Source organism: Dama dama, chromosome 5 (assembly GCF_033118175.1).
Source record: "Dama dama isolate Ldn47 chromosome 5, ASM3311817v1, whole genome shotgun sequence".
NCBI classification, from domain to species: Eukaryota; Metazoa; Chordata; class Mammalia; order Artiodactyla; family Cervidae; genus Dama; species Dama dama.
In genome coordinates this window covers 108,518,235-108,538,384 of record NC_083685.1, presented here as the reverse complement: position 1 = coordinate 108,538,384, position 20,150 = coordinate 108,518,235, and the positions used below count along the sequence as shown (strand labels likewise).

General features: G+C 37.2%; 1 protein-coding gene across 1 annotated transcript in view; it reads left to right on the top strand.

Moving 5' to 3' along the window:
* Window positions 1-1,713: 1,713 nt before the first annotated feature.
* Window positions 1,714-20,150, top strand: part of NPEPPS (aminopeptidase puromycin sensitive) — a 109,155-nt gene continuing 90,718 nt past the window's right edge. The window contains exons 1-2 of the mRNA XM_061143861.1: window positions 1,714-2,086; window positions 10,065-10,149. Of these exons, the coding sequence (XP_060999844.1) occupies window positions 1,826-2,086; window positions 10,065-10,149 (346 nt within the window). The 5' untranslated portion in view covers window positions 1,714-1,825. The remainder of the gene's footprint in view (window positions 2,087-10,064; window positions 10,150-20,150) is intronic.

The following is a 20,150-nucleotide window of genomic DNA, read 5'->3' as shown; positions in this document are numbered from 1 at the left end:
ATCTCACATCTTAGTTTGAAAGGATTGCAAGCTTTTCAGTCTGTCCTAAAAGGTTTGTAGGATTCAGAGGATAGCAGGACAGGCCTAGAGTCCAAGATGGTGCTGATCAATATATTGATAATAGCTACTAGTCACATGCGACTGTTAAGCACTCAGAATGTGCCAAGTCAGAATTGAGACATGCTGTAAATGTAAAATATACACTGGATTTCAAATCCTTATTATGGAAAAAAGTTGCATATATACACATATATATACTATATGCACATATATATATGTATATATATATATATATATATATATATATATATATATATATATTTGGCTGCGAAGCTTTTGGGATCTCAGTTTCTCCAACCAGGATTGAATCTAGGCCATGGCAGTGAAAGGAATCCTAACCATCAGGTCACCATGGAACTCTCTCGTTAATATTTTTATATTGGTTACATGGTGAAATGATAATATTTTGCATATACTGGTTTAAATAAGATGTATCAATTTCACCTTTTTCTTGTTTTTGATGTGGCTATTAGAAAATTTAAATTTAGTTAGCTAGGTTGCATTATATTTCTATTGGACAATGCTGGTTCAGTACAGCCTTCAGCACTGAGTTTTGACAATTAAGGGGTGCTATATAAGAAGGTTCTATAAAGGAACAGGGGGATAGATAAAATCTCCTCATCCTTTACACTTTAAAACATATTTAAATATATACACATTTATGTATAATATATATTTATATTAAAAAATATATGCCTCAAGTTGTGAGATGGCTATAAAACTGGGGGAGCCACAGCTAATTTACCTTTAAAGAGGCCACAATTGGTAAAAGGTCTTTTATGACTATAATTTTTTTGGCCACATTGCAGGGCTTTGGCATCTCAGTTCATCCACCACGGATAGAACCCAGACCCTGGCAGTGAGAGCACAGAATCCTAGCCACTGGACAGTAAGGGAATTCCCAGGTCTTTTATTTATTTTTTAAAAGTAGAAACAAAGATGAAACCAGAAAGAAAGTGAAACATATCTTATTTTTTAACATGAAATCAGGAAAACAAAACTTCTAACTTTTGAAAGCACTTGCTCAAAGGTCCAAATCTTTAACTTATTTTAGTGACCTGGATTATTAAAAGATTATCTGACAAAATTTTTCATATCATCCCTTGAAGTTACACTGAAAATAACAGGAATAATTACGGCCATAAAGACTCCAGTCAGGGCTTTCTGTTGATCTGGAGCTAAAAATCTAGGCTGGGCTTTTGTTATGAATTGGTATTTTAACATTTTGCACTGACCAACTGCATAGGTTTCTACTCCAAAGACAGCCCGGGGGTGGAGGTGGGGGGTTGAGGGGAATGTGGGGGGCGTGGGGGTGTAATAAGGGAGCCCTCACAGCTTTTCTCTGCTTCTCAAACCCTTCCGGGCTTCTTCCGTCTCCGGTAGGAGCCCGCTGTCCGCGCTGCGCGGACAGGTGCAGCGCCAGCAGCCCCCTCCCGCCTCCAAGGCTCGCTCGCTAACCTGCATCCTCCCGCCCAGCCGGCCGCGCCCTCGCCGCTCCCTCCCCGGCCTCGGCGCGTGCGCGCACACCGGCGGAGGCGCGCCCGCCCCGCGGGGCCGCGCACGCAGCTGCTGCCGCCGCCGCCTGCCCTCCCTGCTGGCCCTCCTCCCCTTCCCTCCCCTCCGCCCCCTTCCCCGTAGGCAGCCGGCCCGCCAGCCCGCCCGCCCGCACTGCCTCCCGCCTGGCCCCTGGCGCTCGGGCTGGGTCTCTCCCCCGCCCCCAGACTCCCCCGGTCGCTCTCCTCAGGCGGTCGCCGGCGCTCGGTGGATGTGGCTGGCAGCCGCCGCCCCCTCCATTGCTCGCCGCCTGCTCTTCCTCGGCCCTCCGCCTCCTCCCCTCCTCCTTCTCCTCCTCAGCCGCTCCTCTCGCCGCCGCCGCCGCCTCCACAGCCTGGGCCTCGCCGCGATGCCGGAGAAGAGGCCCTTCGAGCGGCTGCCTGCCGACGTCTCCCCCATCAACTACAGCCTGTGCCTCAAGCCCGACTTGCTGGACTTCACCTTCGAGGGCAAGCTGGAGGCCTCCGCCCAGGTAAGGCGACCCTCGGGCGCCGGGGGCGAGCTGCCGGGCAAGCAGTTAGGCCGCGCCCGCGGGCTGGGCTGGGGGCCCGACCGGGCGGGCGGGCCTGGGCGCTGCGGACCTGGGGCTGGGGAGGCCGGCTCGGGGACGGGCGCGCCCCTCTGGGGCGGCCGCTGGGCGCCCGGTCTATGTGCTCTGCCCTGCTGGGTTAGGGCCCGGGTCGCGCGCCTCTGGGGCCAGCACACCTGTGTGGGGCCTCCCCCAGACCCTGGCCCTTCCGGGCTTGGTCGTGGTCTGGTAGAGGCTGGAGGGTGTTGGGGAGGCCAGAGGGGTCATCGGAGTCCATGCTCAGCCTTTTCCGTCGTTCTCCCTACGCCCCACGCAGGACACTTTGGAAGGGGCAGTCATCTGGGACTCCGGCTGCCGCGCGTTAGAGAGGAGGGGATTCTAGAAGGGGGAAGAGAGTGAGAAGGAGAATGTTAATCCCGTGCAGCCTAGCCGAGTTCTCCCCGCCTGCTCCGGCCCAGGGGCAGGGTTTCTAAGATGATCCGCCCCCTCCCCCTTCCCCTCTAGTGACAGTGCAGCAGTGACTTTGTTCTCTCCTAACCTCTAGAGAAGCTGAAGAAGGACCCCTGTCTCCGCTTTTCCTCCCATCTTCCTAGCTTTGCAGCCCTTGAAGCAGGTGGATTTATTGCTACAGAGATGGTTGCTTAGCAGTACGCTCCTCTGAAAGAAGCCATTAGTTTTAGTATACCACTGATGAAAATATTCCATTACTCTTCATTGCAGTTTTTGGTGAATCATGCTCCCCCGCCCCTCCCCCCACAGATTATCTAAAGTATTGTTTGATTTTGGAGATCGTTAGTATTGATGCCCTACAAAGGTCAGGAACAATAGACATTTGTGATACCGTGTTATGTGATGTATTATGTGAAGTTCGTAATGAAAAAATGGGAGCTGTTTACCAATACCTTTCAATATCTTGTTGTAACGATATCTTTAAATATCTTTTACTTGTTATCTTTAAAAAGAATGATGGTAAATATATTTTGTTTCATTTCTTTTCCTACTGCAGTTAGGGGGGAAAATCAGTAGGCCTCAGTCTTACAGAACAGGGTGTATGTAGCAATGAAATAAAAGAAATGTAGACTAGCATAGTGTTGGAATGAACTGAAAGTTGGCAGTTGTGTTTGAAAGCCGAGTACTCAGGTTGAAAATGTGTCTAAAAGTGTAGAATTAAAAAGTATACTGTCAGATTTGGGGTGCTCGTAGGAAGGCATGAGGGCTCTGTGGTCTGGCTGCATCTAAAGACGAAACTTACCCCTGTGAAAGTCAGGTGATTTAAAAATTTTCCTTTGAGAATATGAATCAGAGTGAGTGCAGCTTGGGTCTAAATTAGGATTTGAGAGGGTTATTTGGGAGACTGTTTGACCCAAGTGACTATAGAATGTTTGATATATGTTGGCTGGGGGCAGATGGGAGGGAGTGTAAACAGTGTGTCTTGTGACTTGGCAGACCTGAGGGAAGAAGGACCTAGCAATGAATGAGTTTGCATTATGTCAAAAGGCTAACATTAAAAAAAAATCATTTGTTTTTTTACTCCATAGTTGTTTTACCCCATACTGGATTCATAATTTTGAGAAGTGTACCCTAATAGGTTCATAATTTTGAGAGGTATACCCCATAATGGGTTCATAATTTTGAGAGGCATAGGGAAAAATTTCAGAAAAAAGATTGTTAATAAAGGTTTTATTTAAGTGTTAGGGTAGAACAGCAAGCAGTGACATGCTTATCCTTATCCGTTTTCTACTTGGCCCATTTTCTACTTGGCTTTTTGAAAGAAATGAGACATACGTGGAAGGCTGGTTCGGGACATTGAGGTAGCACATGGTAATGTATTAGGTATTAGCAGGGACTTGTTAATCTGATACAAGGAAAAAAACAGTAAAGGAAGATTGGACTTTTTAATTGTACACATTGCTGCTTTTGAAAATGTAAAGAGGACTTAACATTAGTAATAAGTTAACAGTTGTTAGCATATATTGATGTTTTTGAAATATAAATTGGAGCAGTAAGTTTAACCTGTGGGATTAGGTGGTATCTGATTGTGGAAGTCTAAAAATGTGGACAAAATTATATCTCTGGAAGCCAAATTGATAACTGATATTGTGTCAGTTCCCTAACAGTTTGGAATTACATTGCACAAAGTGTGCAAGTTGCTTGGTTGCTTTAGTTGCAAAATTTTATAATAACCCCAGAGTATTTGTACAGGTTACATGTTAGAAATCTAGTGGATTTTTAACCAGGCCTGGGTTTGGACTCCTGGGGAAGATGAATTAGTCAATGTGCACTGATTTTAAAAGTAGTTGTCTTTTGCATAAGTGTGTGTGGTCTAATTCAGCAGAGGTTTTGAGAATGTGTTATCGTGGACCTAGAAAAATGGGACATTCCCTTTCCCTTCCTTTTACATTAGGATATGTGAGAGGAATAGACTTTCATAGCTATTTCAAATTCTGACTCTCTTGCTTTGTAGGTAATTCATTTAAAAATAGATTACAAGTTTATGTGAGTGGTGACAGTTCCTGGTTATGAGTGTATAGTGCTCAATACAGTAATTGTGTTATGGAAATAGTTTACCTGTGCCAGAGAAATAGGAGTCAGGATGTGCTACACAATCCCTGGCCTCTGCCAACAAAATATTCATGATGGAGATGACTAAATTGGCACTTTGAGGAGAGTTACAGATACAGTAGATTGTTTGGCAGACTGAAACTTGGCACCTAAATGGATGTTTTGTCCACCCAGTGTTACAGAAGTTTCTGCCCAAATTTTACAGATTTCTATGCAGTCATTTTGGTAGGTTTTTTTTTTTTTTACTTTTAAAAAAGATAAAAGTAATTAATTTTGTCCAGCTTTATGCTAGATCACTAAATGGTCTTAAAGTAAATTTGAAAGATTGGTCATAAGGAATTGAACTTGTTCAGATTTCTATTATGTTTCTTGAAATGTATCATTGAGGAAACCCCCAAGTGTAAGAAAGTTTTGTATGGTAAGTTTTATCCAGTATCATCTGGCAGTGAATTCTTTGGTAAGCTTTCCAGATAAATGAAGTTTACTCTTTGAGACACTCAGACTTTAAAAAATATTTACTGATTTGATGGAAATATTTATCCCTTTAAACTCTGTGATTCCTCATATTCTAGGTTTCTGAATACTGGAAAGCATTCTCAATATGTCACTGATACTTATAACCCTAGATTACCCAGAACTGTGTACTATAATTTATTAGTTTCTTATCTGTTCTTTAAAGTTTTTTTATTTTTCTTATTCTCAGGTTATTACTTGCTGCTTACTGTGTGTTGTTGCTCCCTATTGTGCAATTTCTTCCCTCTTCTGTTTTACTAAACTTGACCTGAATAGGTCTAAGTAACCAAATAAACAAACTTGTTTGAGCTTAAAAATTTTTTCTAAGTGTGTTTGATGGATTCTCTACTGAGTAAAGGGTATGAGCTTTATTGTATGGACTTTGTATCATATCTTCTAGTTTCCATAAAGGCTTTACTTATTTTTTTTAACTTCCTGGTTCTTGATAATTGATATTGTACAATGCAGCCTACATAAATGTGGTCTTGAATAGTAAATTATCAGTGAGACGTCTCTGAACTTTGCTACATAAATGAGCCTGTTCTTACTGTAAAGTAAATCTTACTGTAATCTGTACGTGAGTCAGTGTCAAAGGACTGAGTCCTCTGATAGCTGTTTTGTTGTTAATTGAGATTAGTTCTCTAGATCTTGGAGATTCCATTTTGAACACCATACAAGTATGTAGTACTCAGTTTATTTGGCCATTTGCAATCATTGTAAAATTTTATTTTAAATTAGGAAATATTTTAAATACAGAGAAGTAACCCACCACTTCGATTTAGCAGATGTTAGTGCTTTGTCCCATTTGCTTTAGACTTTAGATGTTTTTTGGAAAATAAAATGTCACAGATGCCACTAAAGTCCATTTCCATCTCTTCCTACCCTCACCCTGAACGGTAAATTCTCTTTTTTGGTAGGTGTTATTCCTCTGCATAATTTTAAAGTTTTATGGTATACAAACAATAAATAGTAATGTTCTGTATGTTTACTTGTTATGTTTGACTTTCTGCAGCTTGCTCTTTTTAATGGTGCTTTTGTTAGAAAACTTGGCTCAATTTGTGTTTACTAATTATTTGCTCCTTATTGTCTTTAGAAATTATAGCACTGTTCCACAAAGGCAATGATTATTACAAAATTTTAATGATGAAATTGCTTATTAGGCAAAGTGACTCAGGTTTCATACTGACTGGTTTTTGGAATTGTCACACTGGAGATTTCCTTTTAGTAAAATCTCAGGGTTTTAGCAATCAGGAAAAAACCCTTTTGAGTCTTCATAGTACACGTAAGATGTGTTCCTGAGTGACTGTGGTAAAGACTCATTCAGGAAAAAAATTGTCTCAGATTGCTCCCTTGCTAGCTCTTAGGAAACTTCCATTGCAAAATTGTTACCGATGGTCAAGTTATCTCTTCAGTAGAAACGTTACTTAGTGTGGTTTGGTTTAGTTGAAATACAGTCTGTATGGGACTCCAAGAAGACTTAACTAGCCCTAGTTTGAATTAAAGAAAGAATACACTAATAACCCATTTAGTCATAGCACCAGATGGAAAGGTTGAAAGTAAGTTTGTTATCAATACAATTTATACGCCCACCTTTAGCATTCTGCTTTTATTTTAAGCTTGGAAAGTGAAGATCTTAATGCTGAAATTCTTTTGAATTATTACTGGTATTTTTTTTTAATTGAAGTATAGTTGACTTATTACCTGTATTTTTGATAGTGGAACATATGAGCAGTATTCAGTAACATGACCATGTTAACCTGTGAGAAATCACTGAATCATCAGGTTAGAACTCTTTTTTTTTTTTTTTTTTTTTTTTAGGTTAGAACTCTTGTTGGTTAAAAAAAAAAACTCTTGTTGGTAAAGCATCAGAAAGATCAGTGTGATAGTTGAGTGCATGCTTAAGTCCACCTGGATGTTTTAAATTACATTCCTTGGATGGTACATAAGAGTATGCTGATACCCAATATAATATATAATATGTGCTTTATAATACAGCACATAGTTCTTAAGTTTGCTATCATTTTGATTAGGTGCTTTCTAAACCATTAGGTGAATGCTGTTAGATGATATTCAGATTAATATCTTTATGACTAGAGCACATTTAGTCTTGTTCTCTGTGCATGTGTCTTAATGATAACATCTATTAAATGATTACTGTGTGTGAGGCACTAAGTGGTAAAAGAAACACTTTCTATGGATTATCCTGTTGTTTAAAGTGCATTTCTAGGGGGGGTGGGGGGAAAAAAAAATAAAAAAATAAAGTGCATTTCTAATATGAGACAGAATATACTGTCTGATTGAAATTTGAGTATTTCCTTGCAGAAATGGCAGTACGCTGGAAAAAAAAATTAGTTGCTGTTCAACAAGCAGCTTAATTCGCTAGTATAAACTGGTGGTGGTGGTGGTCGTGGTCGTTCAGTTGCTCAGTCATGTCTGACTCTTTGCAACCCCACGAACTGCTGCACACCAGGCTTCCCTGTCCTTTCTATAAACTGGTGGGTTTTCCCTAAACCCAGGAGGAATTGGATTGTACTTGTAACTGGATGTTGTGTCCTGTGCCTTTCCAAAGTACAAACACTCTTCCTCAAAATGGTACGATAGTAGTGAGATAAATGTCATTTGGCATATGTAGTGTAGTATGGAAATGGCAACCCACTCCAGTACTCTTGCCTGGAAAATCCCTTGGACAGAGGAACCTGGTAGGCTACAGTCAATGGGGTCGCAAAGAGTCGGACACGACTGAGCAACCTCACAGAGTATAGTACAGGTATCTTGACATGGTAGATTAACTGCTTGGCTACCATTAAATTCATTGTAGATGTTGATGGATGAAAATAAAAGTTGCCTAGTTAAAGCTTAAGACATGTAACTAAACCACTGTTGTTATTCTGTATGCCAGCTTCAAACCCTGGAAAGTTTTTTATTCATTTTACCCTTTGGAGCATATGCTAGTAAATGCTTTATTCCTATGTTTCTGAAAATTTTTTTAAAAGTCAGTTTGTGAACAGGCAAAGTTGTTTTTTTCTTTTTGTTTAAATGTAGTGCTATAAACAGTCAGTTGGGACTAAAAGTTTTAGTGTTGTTTAGATGTGTTCTGGCAAAATAAACAGTGTGAAGAAAGGAATATTACCACTTACAAAATTAAAAAACTTTTCACTAAATGGTGTTTTTGTTTAGAAACAGGAAGATTTATGAGAAGATTTTTTTTTTTTATAAGCCAAAATAGTTTCTCTTTTCGTGTTAGAGATTTTGACAGTCTGTTATAAGTTTAATAACATCCTGTCTATAATTTAGGCCAGGTAATTTTAATTTAATATTACTCATATGTATGTATTGGTTGCTAATAAAATAATTACTCTTAGGTAGGTTTTTCATACAGATTTTATATTACTATGTTTCTTTACCTAGTGTTATGGTCTGTTCAGTGACCTCAAGGCACTGTTGACTACAGTTGGTTTTGTTTGATCTACACAGTTTTTGAAAAATCTGAATTAATTGTCATTAATTAAAAATTGGGAGATTGCACATGAAATCTGTATTTGTGGCTTTTTAAAATGGAAAGATCTGAAAAAAAAAAATAAAATGGAAAGATCTGGCAACATTGTTTGGTCCGCCCCCCCATATATAGCAATAATTGGTTGGCTTCAAGAAATGTATACTTCCTCCTTCTTTTGCACATAGCTTTCCTTTATGCATAGCCTTCACCTGGCCTACTGTTCTCACCTGTTTCATTGGCCTCTGTGGGCATTTGTGATTTAGGACATCTGTATTTTTGTTATTTTAGATTTAGACTGTTCAAATGTCTGAAAATGAATTTGAGGTTTTGTTTAATGCAACAATTATATAAAAACAAGGTTACAAACAAATTGGAAAATGAGCAGGGGTTATGAATAAGAGGAAAAACTTAAGGGCCAAAAAAGAAAGAAAATGAGAGAGGGAGGAAGGGAGGTGGGGGGGTGGTTGTAGAAGTTGGGGAGAGAGAGAGAGAGAGAAGAAACAAAAGAGGTAACTAATGTTACTAGTGATCAGAAAAATTCTCATTTAAACAAGAATGGAATACAGTGCAAAGGTTATACATACTTTGATATCATTTGTATAAGATTAAAAACATTGTTTGCTGTTCTTTATATAGGTAACAAAAGTACTAAACATATATGAGAAAGATATACATTAGCTTAGGATAGTGGCTATCTCTAAGGAATGAGGAAGAGAGGAAGGGGCATTCTTTATATCTGTATTTTACTTTTTTGGATCTGAGTCAAATAAGACAAAGCCATAAAAGTTTATTTAATCTTGGTGGTGAGTCATTAGTGTCTGTTACATTCAAGATGTTTCTTTGGGAAAAGAAAAAATTTAAAGAGTGTTTTATGAAGTTTTGACATAGTTTACGATACCAGATTTCTTCTTCTATTCTTAAAAAAAGAGCGTACACTCATGATGGGTATGACGTGCAGGTTGAGATACATAATTATTTGCAACATATAAGAAAGGCTTTCTAATTAAAATTTTTTTGAAATTAAAAAATTTAAGTTGTTTTAAATCAAGGTTTAAGTGGGGGAAAAAGGCTTTTATTTAGCTCATTGGTCAGATACTTGAATTCTGTGAAATACCTAAGTATTTATCATTGCTTTGAATATTACCACAAAAATGTGAATTGCTTTGGATATTTAGAACTAGTCATTTATTTCTACCATTGTTGCATAAATACTTAGCTTAGGTTTTAGTCATGTCTGGATTTTTTAAAAAATTGCCTATGACATATATTAGACCAAGATGAAGATGTACATATTAATAATCTAGGCTATTTCTGACACTGCTGACTTTTTTTTTTTTTTTACCATCTCAGGTGAGGCAGGCAACCAATCAGATTGTGATGAATTGTGCTGATATTGACATTATTACAGCTTCATATGTACCAGAAGGAGATGAAGGTAAGCGCTGTTTTCCCTTTTAGTTTGCTGTCTCCATGTTTGTGTATAATATGTGCTTTTTTGTGTGCTTTGGTGTGTGTGTGTGTTTAATACATACACTTCAGATTAAGATATCAATGTTTGTCACATTCAGAATAGGAAAACTCTTTAGATGGTTATAGGAGATATTTGAATAATATGAAATAAAGAAAATGTCATAATTTTACTTCTACTTCAAACATTAAGTTATTTTGTGACCCTAGGCAGATCACATGTTCATGAGTGTAAAATAAATATTATGCCATTCACATAGATCTGAAGAGTTAGTTTGAAAAATTAAATACTTTGAACGTGAAAAGTTTCTCAAGCAGACTAGTTTATACATGAGTTTCTTAAAAATTTTTTTTTTTTATTCTCTTAAACAATAGATTAAAATTGAGATAGTGTTACTCATAATTGGGAGAAAATATTTGCTTTATGAGATCTAATGTGAAGGTTAGAAACTAAAGGATGGAGTTAGTTATAGAGGAAGAAAATGTTGAAAAGAAACAGCATAGAATGTGTGGGAACTCAGCATCTTTAACAAAGAAATATTTTAGATCTTATAATTACAATAAGAATTAAACTGAATAATCCATTTCTGCCTGAATTCTTATTCCCATATAAACTGCTTTTGAAAAAGTTACCAAGTTTGGCATGAACTCAGAAGTATATCAATTTTAGATCTGAACTGCTTTTTACTTTTGACTTGACATTCCCTGTTAAAATGGCTTATTGATTAGTCTGTGCTATTCAGATTTTTCTTCTTAGAAAATCTTCTCTTTTGATATACATTGTTAGAAATTTGACCTTTTGATTTACATTCTGTATTGCTATTTCCCTTCTTCACAGTATACTTGAAAATAAGCATGCAAGTAACATTTTAAGGCCTGGCTATATGTGTCTCCTCAATTTTTCTTAAATTGTGTTGTCCATAGAAAGATAAGATATGTAGCAGTTGAGTGTATTATTGCCAAGAAGTACTTAAGTTCAGTTGATTGTAAATGAGGTCAACTGCTGCCATTTTAAGTTAGAGGAACAGATCCTTCAAATGGACTTTGATTGAGTGCCAATTTAAAAAAAAAATCTTTGGTAAATGAAAGAGATTATTTAATTTCTTTAACTGAGGAAAAATGGAAGCACCTTAGGTAAGCATATCAAGGCAAGCTTTCTTTGTTGTAGGTAGAGAGCGTTTAAATGCAATATAGGGTTTCAAAATGTTGTTAAGTTTGGCTAGGTAGAACTAGCTACATAAATGTGTATCCTCCAGTTGGCATAGTTTCAGCTCAGGTTTGTTTTTATCCTCCTCTACTAAAGTGGCAGGAAGGAATTCAGAGAATTTAAATGTTTGAATATGTGTAACTGAATGTGCCAAGTGCATAAAGATCTGAATCTTAAGGAAGCAGTGTTAGTATTCTTAATGAAAATTCATAGGCAATAGGATTTGGAGAGAGATTCATATAAAACATTAAATGTTTTTAGATACATAAAATATTTTCTTCAGAACTAGCTGAGGTTCATTTCTCAACTCACCCTATAGCAGTAGGAAAAACCTGGAGTTATGTGTAAACCCACTTAATTTTAGAGTGTAACAGAATAGGAAGTTACGTTAATTTGCTATTTTAAGAAGACAGAAACATGTAATTAGCCTCCAACTAATAAAAATAAATGGAAAAAAAATAAAAATAAAAATGTTAAAAAAAAATAGGTTTAAAAAAATTAAAATTAAAGAGAAAAAAAAAGGAAATGCCACAGAACTGCAAAAGCCCAACGTAGAGGCAGAGGTTTATAACAATAAAAAATGTGACTGAGGGGGGAAATAAAAATCTCAAAAGCTTAATTAGATTTCATAGTGCCAATAAAATTGAAAAAAAAAAAGAGAGAAGACAGAAACAGATAGATTTGGCCTTCCAGATATATACATAGCTTAATTTTGCCCTTAGATATGGAAGCATTTCTTGATTTTTATCTTATTGGGAGAGTATAGCACTGTTTCTTTAGAAACTAGTAGTTGTGAACTTGACTGTCAGCTTCTTCCAGGGCTCTAAGCTGGTGGCAGGGTAATAAATGAGTCAATAGGAGAGACAGGATTTTTTAACCCGGCTAATTTCATTCAGTACCTATTAATATTTATGATTGCCTTCTGGAAGACTGCTTTACGGATCTGTAACCAAAATCTTGGTGCTTTAAGGTAAAGTCAGAAAATTATTTGAAGGCATGAAATTGTTGCTTCTGTGTGTAAATTTTTAATTGATGAAAAAGGCCATCTTGTGATATATGCAGTAATCCAGATAGATCTATTGGCATTTCTTTTTACACTAAGGCACTGCCTTTTAAACAGAAATAATTTATTTTAAAACCTGTTTGAAATCTTACTTTGTAATTTTTAAAATGAGAAATCAGTAAGAAAAACGGCTGAAAACTGTTTTTTTACTGTTCTGCACTTCAAGGGTTGGTGAAATCATTAGCACTTAAGCCAGTGCAAGGAATGCACCTCCCTACACAGTGCAGGGATTAGTATTGTCATCAGCTTCTGCAAGAGAAATACGAAACTTTTTGAGTGCCTGAACTCAGGTCCTGACAGGTAAATAGTCTTTTAATTTATCATTAATAGTTGATGGCTTGGGCATAAACACATAGAGAATGATCACTTGAAAGTTTTTCACCAGCTTTTCCCTTAGTATACTCTGTCAGGTATGTGTTTGTAGAATTAGTTATGTAAGAAAAAGCTTTTCCGTTGGTTACATAATATATCATGTGAAGTTCTGTTATATAGTTTCAGATCCACCAGCATCACTTTGGTTTAGCCATATAAAGCATGTAAATTTTAACACATTTGTTCTTGAAGTAGGATTGTGTATTTCAGTACGACGCATATGTGCATGTGTATTTCATGCAAGGATAAAACAAACAGAAATATTGCCAAATATTAATTTTGAGTAAAACTATTCAAAAACAAAAAGGTTCCTCACACTTGATCATAAGCTTTTATCCAACTATTAGTAATCTTTATTATTCCACATAATTATGTGTGGATTAGTAAAAACATTAATATACTACTTTCTCTTTGTGATAGAGTTGTTTATGGCATTGTTCTGAAAATACATATGTGACTAATTAAGTGCCAGCTCTCAAACTGGGAAGAGTGAAAGAAGGGAATATATCCCTTTCCAGTACAAATGTACTAAAATATGATGCCACGATTCATATGAAAAATTTTAAAGAAATCTGAATATAACTTTCATTATACTAATAACAGTATAGGGTAGGGTCTAAAACCAGTTCATTCAACAAACTTGAATGAATTGGGCTAAATGTAGAAAAATAAGAAATTGGCTGAACCGAAGAGTCTATATCTCACATAAATATATTAACATTTTAAGCAACTTTTCTGGCCAAACAGAACATTTTTGTGGGCCAGAATGCTGTTGATTTTGCAACCTCTGAAGAGGGATTTCAGGGAACTGTGGTGTGTTATGCATATTCTTTATCACTTGGACATGAAGATAAGACTTGAGCATAGATGTATCATTAAAAAGAGGAAAATCCCTTGTGAGATTCTTCTTGGTTCTTAATTGAAACTGCTATAAATTATGTATAAAATGCCATTACTATTAAATATGTTAAGCAAAGAGTTTTAGTTTGTGATATGAGTTCCAGTGGTATGTACTTTTAAAAAATTCAAAATATAGCATGACATCTTCTTTTAGGTAGCTTTTAGAGTTTTTGAACACTAAAATGGCATTATTTTTGAGAACTTGTTTTTATTTTGTCTTTTGTTTATTTGGGGACTTCCCTTATAGCTCAGTTGGGAAAGAATCTGCCTGCAACGCAGGAGACCTGGGTTCAGTTCCTGGGTTGGGATGATCCCCTGGAGAAGGAAATGGCAACCTACTCCAGTATTCTTGCCTGGAGAATCCCATGGGCAGAGGAGACTGTTCATGGGGTCGCAAGAGTCGGACCTGACTTAGCGACTAAACCACCACCACTTGTTTATTTACTATTGTTTTTTCTGGACTGCACCACTTTACTTATGAGATCTTATTTTCCGAACGAGGATTGAACCTGGGTTCGTGGCAGTGAACGTGCCAAACCCTAGCCACTGGATAGCCAGGGAGCTCCCAAATTTTTGAAATTTTGAATATAAAGTCTATTATGTGCTGTTACTCTTCTGAAGAATAGATAAATTAATGCATATAAGCTTGCCATAGTGTCCAGGCTACATTAAGGAACCAAATATTTTCTCAGTTCTCTGGTAACTATCAGGGCAGCTTGTTTTCAGAATTAAATGTTGATTTTATTTTTTAAATTAAAAAGCTTTAGTTTTTAGAGTTTTAAATTTAGTGCAGAATTGATAAGGAAGTACAAAGATTTTTCTTGTGCCCACACGTACAGCCTCTCCCACTATTAACATCCCAAACCAGAGTGGTACATTTGTTACAGTAAATGAGCCTACATTGATGTCATTCTCACCTAAAGTCCATAGTTTAGAGTTCACTCTTGCTGTTACACATTCCATGGACTTTGACAAATATGTGGTGACATGTATCTGCCACTGCCATTATAGTATTGTACAGAATCTTTTCACTACTCTGAAAATCTTCCGGTGCTCTGCCTATTTACTCATCTTTCTCCCTGGCAACCACTGATGTTTTTGCCATAGTTTTGTCTTTGCCAGTTTGTCATTAATTGGAGTCATACAGTATGTTGCCTTTTCAGATTGGCTTTTTTCATGTAGTAATATGCATTTTCCCATGTCTTTTCATTGTTTGGTAGCTCCTTTCTTTTTATCTCTGAGTACTGTTCCCTTGTCTGTACCTAAAAGTTTATTTAGCCATTCACCTGCTGAAGGTCTTCTTGGTTGCTTCCAAGTTTTGACAGTTATGAATAAAGGTTCTGTAGAGGACATAAGGTTTGAACTCCTTTCGCTAGATACCAGGGAGCATGATTGCTGGATCCTATGATAAGAGGGTGTTTGGTTTTGTTAGGAATTGCCAAAATGTCCTCCAAAGGACCCTTATCATTTTAGATTCCAACCAGCAATGAATGAGAGTTCCTGTTGCTCCTCATGCTCCCCAGCGTTTGTTGTTGTGTTTTGGATTTTAGCTATTCTGTAGGTGTGTAGTGGTGTGGCATTATTTTAATTTGCAGGACCATAATGATTTCTTGCCATCAAAATATCTTCTTTGGTGGGTATGTTCAGGTCTTTTGCACAACGTTAGTTGCATTCATGCGTGCTCAGTCTTGTCCGACTCTTTGCAACCCCATGGACTATAGCCTGCCAGGCTCCTCTGTCCATGGAATTTTCCAGGCAAGAACACTGGATAGGGTTGCCATTTCCTTTTCCAGGCGATCTTCCCAACTCAGGGATCAAATCCTGTGTCTCTTCCATCTCCTGCATTGGCAGGAGGATTCTTTACTACTGAGCCACCTGGAAAGCCTGGCACAATATTAGTTGGAAGAAGAACAATAGAACGATATGAGCTGGATTGTTCTTTTTCTTACTGTTGAGTTTTAAGGATTCTTTGTACATTCATTTGGCTGCGTAGGGACTTATTTGTGGTACACAGGTTCTTTGTTGCAGCATGCAGGCTTCTCTAGTTGGTTTGTGGTGCACAGGCTCTAGAGTGCAGGCTCCGTAGCTGCAGTACACGGGCTTAGTTGCCCTGCAGCATGTGGGATCTTAGTTCCTGGACTCAAGATCAGACCTGTGTCCCCTACATTGGAAGGGAGCTTCTTAACCCCTGGACCACCAGGAAAGTCGGTGAAGCTTTTAATTTTAATGAAGCCCAGGCTGTTTACTTCTTTCATGGATTGTGTCTTTGGTGGTGTTGTATGTGAACAGTCTTCACCATACCCAAGGTCAGTTGCATTTTCTTGTATGTTATCTTTCAAGAATTTTATAGCTTTGTATTTTACACTTTGGTCGTTGTTCAGTCCCTCAGTCATATGCAACTCTTTGCGACCCCATGGACTGCAGCACGCCAGGCTTCTCTTTCCTTCACTGTCTCTTGGAGCTTGCTCAAACTCATGTCCATTGAGTCAGTGATGCCATCCAACCGTCTCGTCATCTGTCATCCCTTTCTCTTCCTGCCTTCAGTCTTTCCCAGCATTAGGGTCTTTTCTAATGAGTCAGCTTTTCTCATCAGGTGGCCAAAGTATTGGAACTTCAGCTTCAGCATCAGTGCTTTTAATGAATATTCAGGACTGATTTCCTCTAGGATTACACCACAGTTCAAAAGCATCGATTCTTCAGTCATCAGCCTCCTTTATGGTCCCACACTCACATCCATACATAACTACTGGGAAAACCATAGATTTGACTAGACGGACCTTTGTCGGCAAAGTAATGTCTCTGCTTTTTAATACACTGTCTAGGTTTGTCATAGCTTTTCTTCCCAGGAGCAAGCGTCTTTTAATTTCATGGCTGCAGTCACCATCTGCAGTGATTTTGAAGCCCAAGAAAATAAGGTCTGTCACTTTTTCCATTGTTGCCCCATCTATTTGCCATGAAGTGATGGGACCAGATGCCATGATCTTAGTTTTTTGAGTGTTGAGTTTTAAGCCAGCTTTTTCACTCTCCTCTTTCACCTGCAAGAAGCTCTTTAGTTCCTCTTTGCTTTCTGCCATAAGGGTAGAGTCATCTGCATATCCAAGGTTATTGATATTTCTTCCAGCAATCTTGATTCCAGCTTGTGCTTCATCCAGCCCAGCATTTTGCTTGATGTACTCTGCATATAAGTTAAATAAGCAGGGTGACAATATACAGCCTTCACATACTTCTTTCTCAATTTGGAACTAGTCCATTGTTCCATGTCTGGTTCTAACTATTGATTCTTGACTTGCATACAGATTTCTCAGGAGGCAGGTAAGGTGGTATGGTATTCCCATCTCTTTAAGAGTTTTCTTAGGACTATAATCTATTTTGAGTTAATTTTTATATAACGGGTAAGGTCTCCCTGGATTATTATTATTATTTTTGCATTTGGGTGTTCAGTTTCCAGCACCATATATTGAAAAGATACATCCATTGTATTACTTTTGCTCCTTTGTCAAGATCAGTTTACTGTATTTATGTGGGTCTATTTCTAGCCTGTCTGTTCTCTTTCATTTATCTATTTTTCTCTTATTTCTCCAATGCCCCATCATCTTTATTATTGTTAAGTCTTGAATGAAGTTGGGTAGTGTCAGTCCTCTGACTTTGTTCTTCTTCGGTATTGAGTTGGACATTCTGGATTGTTTTCTTCTCCATATAAACTCTAGAGTCAATTTTAAAATATCCACAAAATAACTTTCTAGGATTTTGATTGGAATTGGTATTGAGTCTGTAGTTCAGGTTGGGAAGAACAGATAGCTTGACAATATTGGGTCTTCTTATCCATGAACATGGAATATCTTTTTCTTCTTTTACTCCTTTGGTGTCTTTCATCAGAGTTTTGTAGTTTTCTTTGTATGAATCTTGTATGTAGTTTGTTAGATTTATACCTAAGTATTTCATTTTGTGGGGTGATAATGTAAATGATACTTTTTCAGATACTACTTATTCATTGCTGGTATATGGGAAAGCAGTTGACTTTAGTATGTTAACCTTGTATCCTGCATCCTTGCTTTAATTGTTTATTAGTTGCAAGAGTTTTTTGTTGATTCCTTTGAATTTTCTACATGACCATATCATTTGTGAACAAAGATAATTTCTACCTTTCCAGTATGTATACCTTTTCCTTTTCTTATTGTATTAGCTAGAACTTCCGGTATGATTTTGAAAAGCAGAGGTGAGAGGAGCCGTCCTTGCTCGTTCTTCATCTTAGCTGGAAAACTCAAGAGTTTCTCATTAAGTATGATGCTAGCTGTATGGTTTTTGTAGATATTCCTTATCAAGTTAAAGATGTTCATCTTCATTTCTAGTTTGTTGAGTGTTTTTATCATGAAAGGGTGTTGTATTTTGTCAAATGTTTTTTGTGTATCTATTCATTTGGTTATGTGGTTTTTCTTCTTTAGCCTAACTGTGATGGAATACATGAATTAATTTTTAAACATTGAAACAGCCTTGCATACTGGGTTAAATTCCACTTGGTCATGGTACATAATTATTTTTATAATTATTTTTTTTTCACACTTTAAGCTTTTTATTTTGTATTGGAGTACAGCTGAATAACAATATTATGGTAGTTTCAGGTGAACAGTGAAAGGATACAGCCATACATATACATATACATTGTTGGATTTTATTCACTAATATTTTGTTGAGAGTTTTTGCATCTGTGTTTATAAGAGATATTGGTCTATAATATTCTTGTAATGTCTTTGTCTGGTTTTGATGTTGAGGTAATGACTAGTCTCATAGAATGAGTTTGAAAATATTCCGTCTGCCTCGGTCTTCTGTAAGAGATTGTAGAAAATGGATCTAGCCCATATCCCTTGCACTGGCAGGTGGATTCTTAACCATTGACCACTACAGAAGTCCCATCTTTTTATGGTTTTAATTGAACATTTTATATGATGCCACTTTCTCTCCTTTTTTAGCATATCAATTATACTTAAAAATTTTGTTTTAGTGATTGCCTTAAGAGTTTGCACTACACATTTACTTCTAATCTAGTCCACTTTCAAATAAAAAGATAATGTTTCACAGTTAGTGTGAGTACCTTATAATAATATATTCCTAATTCTTCTTTCCTATTCCTTGTATCATTGATATCATTCATTTCACTTATGCATACACTTCCACACAGAAGCCAACATAGTCAAATACATTGCTGCTATTAGTATTTTGAACAAACTATTATCTTTTAGATGAATTGGGAATAAGAGAAACATTTTTATTTTACTCTCATTTATTTATTCTTTGATGCTCTTCCTTTCTCATGTAACTCTGAATTTCTGGTTTACGTAATTTTCCTTCTCTTTAAAGAACTTTTAACATTTCTTGGAAAGCATGTGTACTGGCAACAGATTCCCTGGATTTTTGTTAGAAAAACTCTATCTCTCTTCACTTAAAAAAAAAATTTTTTTTTAGAGCAGTTTAGATTCACAAAAAGATTGAAAGATTTTCCTACAGTTTGAAGGACAGTTTTGAAAGGTACAGGATTTTAGGTTAGTAATTTTTTTCTCTCAACACTTTAAAGATTTCATTCTATTCTTTCCTTACTAGTATAATTTCTGAGAAGTTGAATGTAGTTCTTATTTTCGGTCCTCTATACTTAAGGTGTTTTTTCCCTCCAGCATCTTTCAAGATTTTTTTTTCTCTAGCTTTGATTTTCTAAATTTTGACTCTGATATAGCTAAGTGTAGTTTTTTTCCTCCCTTCTTCTTTCCACCTCTCCGCCCCCCCGCCACCTCCCCATTATCCTCTTGGTCTTATCTTAATTTTCTGGATCTGTGGTTTGGTTTCTGACATTAATTTAGAGAAATTCTCACTCTTTATTGCTGTAAATACTGTTTTTTTCTTTTTTAAAAAATACTTATTTATTTGGCTGCATCAGGTCTTAGTTGTAGCATGCAGGATCTTTCCTTACAGCGTGAGGGCTCTTTGTTGTGGTGTGCGAGCTTAGTTGCCCCTTTTCTGACCAGGGCTCAAACCCATGTCTCCTGCATTGGAAAGTAGATTCTTAACCATTTGACCACCAGGGAAGCCCCTGCTTCTGTTTCTTTTTCTTGTCCTTCTGGTATTCCTTTTGTATGTACTTAATGCCTTTTGTACTTTTCTCACAGTTCTTGGATATTTTGTTCTGTTTTGTTTTTTCTTTTTTCTTTTGTCTTTACTTCTCAGTTTTGGAAGTTTCTAGTGTCATATCCTCAAGCTCAGAGATTCCTTTCACAGTTGTGTCTAATTGTGAGCCCACCAAAGACATTATTTCTGTTAGTGTTTTTGATTTCTAGCATCTCTTTTATTTCTTTAGAACTGCCATCTCCCTGCTTGTGTTACCCATCATTAGTGTTACTGTTGTTATTGTTCAGTTGCTAAGTTGTGTTCGACTCTTTGT